Source organism: Desmodus rotundus, chromosome 9, assembly GCF_022682495.2.
Source record: "Desmodus rotundus isolate HL8 chromosome 9, HLdesRot8A.1, whole genome shotgun sequence".
Classification (NCBI taxonomy): domain Eukaryota; kingdom Metazoa; phylum Chordata; class Mammalia; order Chiroptera; family Phyllostomidae; genus Desmodus; species Desmodus rotundus.
This window is the reverse complement of record NC_071395.1, coordinates 107,760,137-107,771,878: the sequence shown is the minus strand read 5'-3', so window position 1 is coordinate 107,771,878 and position 11,742 is coordinate 107,760,137. Positions and strand designations below refer to the sequence as shown.

At 54.8% G+C, this 11,742-nt stretch overlaps 1 protein-coding gene across 4 annotated transcripts; it reads right to left on the bottom strand.

The window, feature by feature from the left end:
- Positions 1-7,172: 7,172 nt before the first annotated feature.
- Positions 7,173-11,615, bottom strand: HEXIM2 (HEXIM P-TEFb complex subunit 2). 4 transcript variants are annotated; one of them, XM_024553994.4, is made up of 3 exons: positions 11,455-11,615; positions 10,602-10,714; positions 7,173-8,164 (listed from the first exon to the last, which is right to left on the bottom strand). In XM_024553994.4, the coding sequence occupies exon 3, from the start codon at positions 8,084-8,086 to the stop codon at positions 7,382-7,384; it is 705 nt and encodes a 234-aa protein (XP_024409762.3). In that variant the 5' UTR covers positions 8,087-8,164; positions 10,602-10,714; positions 11,455-11,615; the 3' UTR covers positions 7,173-7,381. The 4 variants fall into 4 exon arrangements, with proteins under 4 accessions (XP_024409762.3, XP_071075502.1, XP_071075504.1 ...); XM_071219401.1 differs by having other exon boundaries at positions 10,602-10,711; XM_071219403.1 differs by lacking the exon at positions 11,455-11,615 and adding an exon at positions 11,106-11,213 and having other exon boundaries at positions 10,602-10,711.
- Between the last annotated feature and the right edge of the window lie 127 nt (positions 11,616-11,742).

Below are 11,742 nucleotides of genomic sequence, written 5' to 3'. Positions count from 1 at the left end.
CATAGCTAAAAAGCAAAGACATGTCATTAGAGACCCAACTAAGATCATCTGCACCCTCCTATTCCCAATTACTATGTAGGGATGTGAAAATTAGTGAAGAAGACCAACAGGAAAAAAATTATTCATTTGAAAGATGGTTTTGGAGGAGAGCTCTGTAACACCCTGGCCCTCCAGAAACACGAACAAGTAGGTCTTAGGGCAAATTAAGCCTGAAACATCGCTGGAGGCAAAAATGACTAAACTAAAAGCTGTCCTAGTTCGGGCACATCACGAGAAGGCAGGTTCTTTGGAAAAGACAATAATGCTGGGCAAATAGAAGGCCGCAGGAAAAGAGGAAGACCGGCTAGGAGATGGACTGACTCCATAAAAGAAGCCCCAGACGTGAGTCACAGGAGCTGAGCCCGGCTGCGAGGACAGAACAGTGTGGACGGCGCTCATCTGCCAGGAGTCAGAGCCCACTCAACAGCACGTCACACACATGGAAAGATATAAATGAAGCAGGGTAATAAGAAGCTAGGAAAATTCCTTGGCAAGTGGAATAGGGAAACTGAGTCAGCTCACACAATGGCTGAGCAATTCACAGCCAAGTGCAGATGGTCACCAGGTTGAAGCACCTCCCACCTCCCTGGAAGTGCCTGACAGGGAGCAAAACTGGGAAAACAAGGACCTCAGCCCCAGGGTAACCTTTCCTCCCCTGACCTTTCCTCCCTGGAGATAACATCTCAGGCCTCTGTTGGATTTCAGCTCCAGGCCCTGAAAAGCCGCAAAACCGGGCGGGTGACGCCAGGACCAGCCGCAATGACTAAAGACCCTGCCCTGTCACTGACCAATCAGTGGAGACCACGACCCTGAAAGGGCGCACCTGGAGAATGTTCTACTGAAAGGTCACAGCTGAAGAATGTTCTACTGGAACCCTCCCCTGAGAACTCCCCTAAGATTCCTGCCTGCAAAAAAGAGAAAAACCTCAAGACAAAGAATCCAGGGTGCATGACCTCTCCCTCTGGGGAGAAGCCTGAGCCATTTCCTTTCCCTTCTTCTTCCCCCACTTCTTTCCCCACAAGCATGAACCTCCTAAATGCTAAGGCAGTGGGCAGCTGGCAGCTGGTCCCAGGCTGATCCCCTGAACCTGTCCCCGAAGGCCTTTTTTCTCTGACTTCCCAGTGAGCTAAGGCAGCCCCACCTATGCTCTCCTGTTGCTTCTTCCATGCTCAGCCCTTCTTGTTTCACTGTCCCCAGCTTTAATAAATGCATCTTCATAGCTACCTGGACTCCTGTTGTAAAGTCTTTCCTACACGAAGTCAAGAACCCGCACACTACAGCTGGCCCTAGGCAGGCCCGCTCAGGTCCCCTGTCCGGTAACATAATAATACGCTTTGGGGAGAGGATCCGAACAAGCTGCTTTTAAACGTACTCTAGAAAAACTTGAAATCTAAGATTACCCAGCAGTCTTTAGTAAAAGAAGGGTTAGGAGAGAGAATAGAGCTATGAGATATTAAAGTACATTGTGCAGCTATAATAATTTTTTTAATGTGATTATTTTATCAATCAGTGAGAGAGAGAACTGGCGGAATAGAAAACTCACAAATGCCTATGCGAAGGTAGTTTATCATAAACATGGAATTTCAAATCGCAGCAAAAAGAATTTTTCAACAGTATCGGGACCACACTTGTGTGGCCATCTGGGTGGTTACAAAAAAGTCCTCAAGCATCTGGAGCCCAGAGGGGGAGGGAGGGGAGGCAGTCAGGGAACGTTGCCCAGGGAGGCCAGGGAAGTTGTAGTTGTTCAGGGGGGTCCTGGGAGTGGGGCACATCCAAGGAGGGGTTGATGCCTATGGCTACAAACACAGCTGATGTGAGTACCAAGTGAGAACCATTGGACCAGGGGCCTAGAGAAAAAAGATCCTCTTTTTCAAAGGCCCAAGAGGGAGATGGCTGAGGCTGAGACTGAGAAGCAGAGGGAGAAAGGTCTACCACCTAGAAAGGACAGTGTCCCAGAGGGAGTCAGCCCCGCAACAGCTGCAGGGCTTGGTCCCAGGTGCTATTGTGAGGGATTCTGCAGCTTCCCCATGTCCTCACACTGTGATAAAGGAGTCCAACGGCTCCTCCCGGGGTGCGTGGGCCTGAGGAGAACCCCAGGGTGGGAGCTGGAAGGAGTAGGAGCCACAGAAGATTATGACCCAAGGAGACCCCTTTCTCTTCCTTCTTTGTGGAATGATGGGCTAAGGCAGAGGTCGGCTCTGGAAGCCCATGTGGCTCTCTCAGTGGCCTCCTCACAACTTAGTCTCGTTGGGAGCTTCCTCTCGGAGCCACTGGGGTGAGGACGAAGCAGGAAAGGGGCCCACCCTGGTTGTGCTGAGGCAGGAGGCCTTGAGGGCTGACTGGGCGTCCCATCTTGGATGGGATCCAGGGGGGATCTCTGGGACAGGTGGTTTCTGGAATGTGCATGCCCACAGGCAGCCAGTTCACGGTGGCCAACTGGGAGCAGCTGCTCAGCCTGTCCCCCTTCCAGGCAAAGCCTGTTCAGTCCCCTCCAGTCCCTGGGTGCACAAAGGCCTGTTTGAGGCAGCAGGGGGGAGAGGGGCAGGGTGAACATTCAGCCATAGGGAAATGGGAGAACTGAGCCCCAGGTGAAGGCAACAAATAACATCCCCTTCTTTGGGGGAAAAGGAGCAAGGCTTTCCACACCCACCTTCCATAAGGTTCAGATCCAAGCAGCCCCTCCACCCGTCCACAAAAGCTGTCATTCTAGGGAGGCCAGGAGAGAGGGCAAAGTGGAAACTCTCTCCAAAAGATAAGGGAAGGTGGGGTGAGAGGGATTCCCACAAACCACCCTGGAATGGAGCCACTCACTTAACGATTATGCAATGTCCTGAAAGTAGTAAAATTTATGACCACTTCCATTTGCCAGTACCTCCTATACAGCTGACGCTTGGCTAAATCCTTAACTTATCTCCTTGAAGACAGGAGACGCCAAGGCGGTCGAGAGCTCAAACACCATCAGAACCGGTTGCTACAGGCATTGTGTGGCCTTGGGAAAATTTCTCAACCTCTCTAAGCCAAAGTTTCTTCATCTCATGCCTCTGACCCCAAACCCCAAGGTATGTGCCCAGGGCCACCTTGACTGGCTAGACCTGGCAGGGAGGAGCCAAGAGGACCGAGGAGATGTTATATTTTTCAGGCCAGGTAACACAATCCCAGACAGAAGCCCCCTGGCCAGGAATAGGCCCTGGAGGGCCCAGGATCCTGGACTGGCCTGAAGCCCCCAGGCCCTTGCACAAAGGAGGAGAGGAGGTGCCTGAGTCAGAAGCGGAAGTGGGTCTCATCACAGGCCTCAAGACTACAGGCCTGGCGCTCCCTGCACTTAGGCCCTCGGGAGATCTGTGCTTTTTTGATGCAGGCCACAAGAGACTAGTCTTTCCCTCTTGGCTCTACCACCAGAATGTCCAGAATAAGTAAATCCACAGAGACAAAAGGCAGATCGGGGGTTGTCTGGGCTGGAGAAAGGCAGGAATGGGGAGCAGCAGCTTAATAAGTGTGGGGTTTCCTTTTGGGGTGCTAGTGTGGGAGCTAGATGGAAGTGGCAATTGCTCACATTGTCAAGGAACTAACTGCCACAGAACTGTTCATTTTAAAATGGTTAATTCCACGCAAGGTGAATTTCCTCTCCATCGGAAATAAGGGTCCCTCTGGCTAAGAGAGTAAAGGAATAAGAAAAGCAGGCAAGTGCCAAGTGAGGGAGGGAAGGGGAAGGAGGCGCTAAGGCAGAGGGCCGGGAGGAGGGCCTGACAGTCTTCATTCATCCTCGGAGCTGTTTGCTTCCTCTCAGACTTTATAGACTGGAAGCTCCTGGGGGCGGAGGCAGGGACCTCATCTTTGTAGCTGTTTTTAATTTTCAGAGCAGAGTCACCACGGGCATATGCATCTTTGAAACCTCTGGCACCAATGGAATGAAATCAAACGTGTTAAGCAGTAGGAAGATTACCCACCACCTACACTAGGGGAGTGAGGATGTCACTGGGCTGAGTTCCTGTGCCACCCCTGGGCAGCAAGGGGGCTGCCTGAGAATTCCCAGGACAGAGAGGGCCTGCCCATCACCCCTCGCAGGCCCCAGCGCCCCTAGAGGGCAGCACACACAGGGGTCTGGGAGGGGGAAGGGAGTGGAGGAGCACCACGGATCCTTTGTCAGACCCAGGAAGGAGAGTGGGGCAGCTACAGGAAGTAGTGGGGTGAGGAGTTCCCTCCGGAATCTATCCCCCCACTTCCCTCCCCTCTGCTTGCACAGCTCCTGCACATGCTCAGTGTACCCACGAATTGGGTTGGCTGGGGGAGGGCATTGACTGGCACCCCCACTTAAAGGGACAGTGTCATCCTTGCCTGCACCCAAGAGGCAATGGGACCTGGCCACCCTCTTTCATCATATTGAATTACTTCACCTCAAACCCCCTTCCCCACTTCTTCCTGTCCCCTCAGCTCCTCTGTCCACCCTACTACCTCTCCTCATTCCCTGACCCCATTGCAGGCAGAGTCTGTCCACTGAACACAGGAGTTTCCACCTGAGCTAGGGGAGTCTTGGATGGGGAAGAAAGGAGGACTCCAGGCTAGAGCACACAGGGGTGGTGGGAAGCTTCTGCAATCACTCCTATGAAATATCTGCCTCTCTGGGCCTCCGTGCACTGGCCCAGGTGACTAAGAAGGTCCTGGAAAGCAAATGAACACCAGAGAAGTAAGGCACTGGGTGTCTGCTCTAGAAAGGCCTGGGGAAAGAGGGGAGTATGTCCAAGCCCATCTTCCCTGCTGATCGGGGTATGTGTGTTGGAGGCGGGGGCTGTAAGTTGGAGCTTATATCACTGTGGTTGGTAGGGAGCCGCGCAGGCCTCAGGACCAGGCAGTGGAGAGGGAAAGGGTGGGGGCAGGGGGAGCAAAATGAACCTGGACCTGGCCACTGCTTGTGGCTGAGCTGCCTCTCCCCAGGACTGAGCCTGAAGACTCCCCAGCTCCACGGGGTGGAGACTGGGGCACTGAGGTCAGGGAACCAGATGTGGGGAGAGTTGACACTGACTCTTCTTCACTAATCTCTCTCAGCCCCCCTGACACGATCCCAGCTCACGCCCTTCTCCTTTGTTTCTTCTTACCCCATCCTGCCCCCACCAGCCTTGGGGGTATTAACCCAGCTGTATACAGCCCTGACCTAGAGCCCTTCAGCCTGTGTGTGTGTGTGTGTGTGTGTGTGTGTGTTGGGGGTGGGGAGGGCTGGCCGGCAACTTTTCCGTCTCCAGGCTCCTCAGCTTCTAGGCCAAGAAGGGCTGAACTTCTCACCTGTCCCCTCCCCTGTGTGAAGCTCTTGCCTACTCAGGGACGCACTGGCCCAAGCCACCTCCTGACACACCCCCACACCCATCCCCCAACACCCACACCCATCCCCCTACTCCAGCAGCCCTCTGGAATCTTCCCTTCCCTTCTAGTTACTAACACACACAACACACACACACTCACACCCCTCCAGGTAAACAGCCTTCTTCCTGGCCCATGGCCTCCCCCTCCCTTTCCCTCCGGCACCAGCTGAGGAATGCAGCAGCAGGGAGGCTGCCCAGCCTGCCCAGGGGCTTGTGGATCCCTGGCTGGCACCCCACAGAGGAAGGCAGGCCTCAGCTCAGCATTCCTGGAGCCCAAAAGGCCACTCCCTCTCTGAGCCTTGGCCTCCCCACCTGCAAAGTGGGGACAATCATTTCTTTGGTCCTTCCTGACAGAGCTGGTAACTCGAAGCGGGGCTAAAATCCTCCGCCAGGGTTCCGGGGGCAGACCCTACAGGGAAGGGAGACTTTCTTCTCTTGAAAACCATCCCTTCCTAGAATGTTTTCACCTGGCTTCATTGTAGGAGGTGCTGGTGAGGCCTGGGTGTGGCAGGGCAGACGTGAAAGCTGTCCTGGCAACACACAGGTTTCATCAGCATTTCCATCTAGCAGGTCCCAGGCCTGGGCCCTTCTCTTGCTCCGTGTAGCCTGTCAATGTGAGCTTTCCTGGAATGGGAACTCAGCCAGGCCTCCGCCCTCCCTGTGCATGGTGGCAGAGTCAGCACAGGCTCACTGGTGATTTGACTGACTTCCTCCTCCAGCACCACAGCCTGACGCTCTGTGGGCCAACCAGGGAGGGTGATGGAAGAGGGACTGGAGTCTGCAGAAGGGTGGGTCCAAGTGTGAGCTTTGTTTCGGAGCCCAATCCTGCTGGCACGTTGGCAGCACCTGCATCATCCAGGCTGATTCAGCTTTTATGCACAAATGAGGGGCTCACCTCAGGGGAATTAACCACCACACAGGTGCCTAGGCTGGAGCAGGATGCACAGGGGGCACCAGAAAAGCCAGGCCACCGGCTCTGCTAAGGATTGATTCACTGCCCCCTCTGTCTCTTGGGCTGATTTTCCATTAGGAGAAAATGTCCCTTGAGTGCTTCCTTGTCAGTGCCCTTCTAGGCGGTAAGGGGGCAAATGAATGACTAACCTCCTGCCCAACCCCTGGCTAAGAGATGTGGGGGACGGGGGCTGTCAAGGACAAGGAGACACAAGGCACCCAGACCTCGTCTTGCCCAGCCCTCTAAACTGTGGGGAAGACAGGGAGAATACAGGGAGCCTGGGAGAAAACCCTTGGGCCTTCCGCAAGTCTCAGCTCCTCCCAGCGACCTGGCATCTTAAGTCAAGTTCCAGGTGAACGCAGGGGCTCCTGAGACCCCTCTCCCCTCTGCACTCCCCCGCTATAAAACCTTCAGAGCAGACTGACTGTCCCTGACACACAGCAGAACTCAGCCATCCTGGAGACTTTTTAAAGAAATATTCACCCAAGGACATTTTTTCCCATTTCCTCTTAGAGAGAGAGAAAGGGAGAGAAACATAGATGCAAACATTAATGCGAGGGAGAAGCATCGACTGATTGCCTCCTGTATGAGCCTGGACCGGGGGTCGAACCTGCATCCCTTGGGCTACCGGGCAGTGCTCCAACCAACTGAGCCACACTGGCCAGGGCCATCCTGGAGATCTTGACAGGTCCCCAGTGCAGAGGTCTGCTGTCCTCCCAGGCTTGGGGCAAGGGGGCACTGAGACCCAAGTCCCAAACCTATCTAGAATGAATGTGCTTTGAATTTCAGAGACCTAGTGAAATCGATCCCAGCCACTTACATTTGATTTCACCAAAACCATTTATTTTCTTTGTGAAAAATACGATGACATCAAAGAACAAACTGTGGAAATGACAAGGTAGAAGTTAAGCTGTTCTCAGGGAGCACAGGGAGCCGAGAGTGATTTTCACTGGCCACCCGCCCACTTGAGACCCAGCCGGCCTGAGCGTGTGTGAGACGAACTGTCTGCTTGGGCGAACCTGGCTGCGGGGCACTCCTAGGTGCCTGGCTCCCCCCTGCCAAGGCTGCCCTCTCGGCTCCACATCTCATTCTCCTGCCGAAGCCGCTGGTTCTCCGTCCGGAGCCTCTCGACCTCAGCAGCCAGCTCCTCAACCAGGCGACAGGACTGCCGGCTGGTGCACCGCTGCAGCTGCTGCAGCCGCCTCGTCTCCTCCTCGGCCTGGGACAGCCTCCGCTCCAGATCCAGGTAGTCTTGCACCAACTCCTGCTTGCTGCGGCCCTGCAGGCTCTCTGTGTGGTAGCGCTCGTAGGCCTCTGAGAAATCCCTCTGCTGGAACTCACCGTGAACTTGGCCCCGCCCATCGCTGTCCCCTGCTTCACTCTCCCCACTGGAGCCTGGGTGGGAGGCCCCCTGGGGCACATCCAGGTCAGGCTCCTCAGGGTCTCGGTCATCCATCAGGAACTGGGTGGTGTTGTAGGGCGCCACAGGCTGGCCCTTGGCAAACATCTCCTCTCGGACCCGGGAGGCCCTCTGGCTCTGCCTCTCATCCCGCTGTTGCTTCTCCGCCCAGCTCAGCTCCAGGTAGGGCCGCCAGTGCCGCTTGCGCTTTGAAGGCCGCCGGCGGTGCTTCTTCCGGCTCAGCACTGCCTCCACTGAGTAGCCCCTTGGGCTCTGGGCCCGGGGACGCCTACTTTTCTGGCCCAGGCCACCACGATCTTCCTCCTCTGAGTGACTCTCCATCCGGGGTGTCAGGGGCAGGGAACTGCCAGGGTCATGAGGCGTAGGGGGTGTTTCTGGGCTCCCAGAAGAGCCAGTGGTCTAAACAGAGAACATGAGGAAGGATGGGTCACGGCCAGCCATTTCCTGGCGGTAGACACATTGCATGCCCCTCCACATCCCCATCCCCACCTAAAACTGACCTTCTCACACCCTGCTAACTTGTCCCTCTCTAGCTCTCACCCTTCTGCAACCACTTATTTATTTATTGCTTACATGTCTACTGTCTATCCCCCAACACGCCCCAAGCAAACTCACAAGGAGAGCAGAAATTTCACCTGTGCGTTTCAATGCTCCTCCCCGTCAGAAAGGCCCCACGCTTTGCTTAACGCTCTGCTGTCACTATCTTGAATTTTTTTTTTTTGGAAAGATTTCATTTATTTTCAGAGAGAGGGGAAGGGAGGGAGAAAGAGAGGGAGAGAAACATCGATTGGTTGCCTCTCACGTACCCCCAACTGGGGATCTGGCCCAGGCATGTGACCTGACTGGGAATCAAACCGGTAACCTTTGGTTCACAGGCTGGCGCTCTCGATGCTCAATCTACTGAGCCACGCCAGCCAGGACTTGAACTTCTTAATAATTTTAGAATAAAGTGTCCTTTGCACTGAGCCCCACAAATCACGTAGCTGATCCTGCTTCCAGATATTTGGATAGCTGACTCTTTCATCCGTCCTCCTTTGTTCCAATGTTACCTCTTCAGAATGGCCCTCCCCGACCCCGTCTAAAGTAGTCCCCCAATCTCCCCTTCCCACTGACTCCCTCTCATGTGAAAAGTAGCACCCCACGTTGCATTAGTGCGTTCCCATTTACCACCCGACTTCCTCCTATAAGAATGTGTCTTGTCTGTTCGGTTCAGCACCGCGTCCCTGTGCACGACCCGAGGTAAGTGCTTAATAAAAACAGACATTAAATGACATAAAGCCCATAAGAGAGGGGGATCCAAAAGATATTGGAACACCAGACTCTCCTGTCATTCGAGGGTGCAGAAGATGGAGTGCATTTATTCCAGGCAGAAGGCGCTATCATCCGTCTACATGACGGGCAGGAAAGAGGACCTAACTAGGGGGAAGAAAGGTCGATCTCCAGTCTGCAGCTGAGAGAATTCTAGAGCTTATCTAAGAGGTGCAAAGGATTCCGTCTGCGGAGCGTGTGTTCAGGGCATCTGGTTATCTCTGCCATGGTGGGGGTGGGAGTACTGAGTGGGGAGTGGGGAATGAGTTGCTGTAAGTTTGTGGTCTGGGGAATTCTAATAATAACTACCACCACTGAGATGGTGTCGTAATGCACAGCATGGCTCAGAGGCATCTGAGCATGGGTCCATACACGCATAGGGCACACACTGGGGGACGCACGCAGCTCTGTAAGAGCTGGAGGTGTGCTGCATGCGTTGGGAGACCACGAAGGGAACTGTAGGGAAAAGGAGGTATGCCCGTGTTGTGTTGTTCGTGCTGTTCCTTCACCTGCAGGGAGATCAGCAGTTAAGAGCGACAGGCCTTGTCTCCATCAGCGTCTTCGGCCACAGGACACAGAGATCTGCCCCACATGGGAAGAGGCAGGCCACTGCCCGTGGGAACTCTGAGGCAGGGTGGCTTATTTTTGTGTGCACTGGAATTCACCTGCTCCCAACCATCAGCAAATGCCCCCTAGTGACCCTTCCCCTCGCCCAAGCCAGCCCAGCCCTCGGCCCCACGTGCTGCCTCCCTCCTACAGGCTTGTCCCTCCATGACCATGACCATGCACTGCAGGTAAGCTGTGTGACCTGGGTGAGTCATTTGCCCTCTCTGAATCTTCTAGCCCTGGCTTGCCATCAAGTCCAAATTAAATAAATCCAGAAAACACTGGAAGTGGCTAGGTAGGGTGAGTCAGAGGAGCCGAGGAGCCGAGCCCCCTCGTCACCTATAGGGAGTTGTGGACTAGGGGAGAAGAATGGGCAAGGTGGCGGCAGTGAGTGTGAGCGTGGGATGGGAGGGTTTGGGCTCCTGCTGCCGGATCAGAAGGTGACATTCCGAGGGCCTGATACAACTTGTCTCTCCGTCTGTCCTGGGTGATACCCTATACCCCACCCCAACCCAAACTATGAACCAATTGCCCAGACTCTTTTCCCTGCTTCAGACTCTTTTCCCTGCTCAGACTTGGTTCTCAGCCTGGACAAAATGCCAGGCAGGGTTCTGTTGTCAGAAGGCCCCAAGTTTAGCTCCTGGATCTGCTGCTTGCTGGCAGCATGAATCTAGAAAAGGTATTTCAGCTCTCAGAACCTTACGGTCTGTGAAATGGAAATAAGAAGTCCTACTGTGAAGGGCTACTGGGATGTCACGAGACAGCACAGACTTAGCACCTGGAACCTTGCCCAGCGCATAGTAGGGACTCATTTAAAAATACTGGTTTTCCAAATCTGCCAACACATCCGAGACAAGAAGCCAGGATCCCGGATGGCGGGCTCCACGTTCGGGGCACTGGGGGTTGGAAGGGCGAGGCTTACCTTGGCCTCCTCCAGGGCTGCTGCTGACTCTGTATGACAGTTGGTCTGCTTCAGAGTGGCCACCTTCGTCTGTTCCAAATCTCTCGGCAGATGCCTTTAACTAGTGACACCTGCTTTAAATAACAACAGAAACCTAAGTGCTAAAGGAGAAATGGCAGGAAGACTGGCTGCCGGAGGAGTTTTCACCAAGGCAGCGGCAGCCATTTTGTAGCACCCGACAGACCTGCACACCCTCCTTTTCAAAGGAGGGCCCCGAAGGCTGCCTCCACGCCCTGCTTTTCACACCTCCGGCCAGCACGGGGCCAAATGGGGATTAAGAAGCCATCTTCCCGGTCCTGCTTCTCAGGCCCCAGGGCCAGGCTCACACCCTGTACTGTTCTCCTGGAAGCCACCGAGGCCCAGGCTGGCTACTGGGAAGGTGGGACTGAGCTTTGTCCTCCCCTCCCCAGCAACCAACGTGGGAGAGGAGACTGCCTCGGAAGCCAACGGCCGTACAGCAACTACCTGGAGAGACTCAGAGTGGGCTGGCTCGGTGGCTCCCACAAGACGGGGTCCTTTCCAGAGGCCTCAGTCTTAACTGCAGCCCCCTAACTCCCCCCCAGGCTGGGCTCCACAAGTCGGTGCCTCAAGAAACACGTCTGGGGCCCGGGCTGAGTCTGGGACTGAGGCCTTTTCATCCACACACAGGGCCTGGCCTGCCGCCCTCCTTCCTCTCGGGACGGGAAACGGAGGGAAAGGGGAAGAAGTCTTCACATGACATGCAGCTGGGAGGGAAACCCAACTGGGATAAGGATGGATTCCTTGGAAGAGAGGAAATGGTCCGGGAAAGAGGTTTTGCAAAGGCGGAACTGACCTATTTGCTGCCAGGGGCTATGCACACGACTACATCCGTGTGTCTTTCTGTGCAATCGCCCGTCTGTGCAATTCCCAACGCCTCAGCTCTACCTCTTGCTGCATGCAGTGGCAGCAGCTGTCTGGTCAAGCCGCTCAGGCACTAAGGGTGGGGGAAGGGAACGGCCTGACAGCGCGGTGCCTGCTGGGGATTGTAGTTCTCCTAGCCTTGGAAGGCGAACCAAAATCCTGTCACGTCAACAGGTCCTCCGAGTACTTCAAACCCAGCTACCCTTACACGGGAGCGGTT

Coding starts and splice junctions, on each gene's coding strand:
- HEXIM2 (XM_024553994.4), bottom strand. CDS start 8,086: ATGGAGAGTCACTCAGAGGAGGAAGATCGTGGTGGCCTGGGCCAGAAA.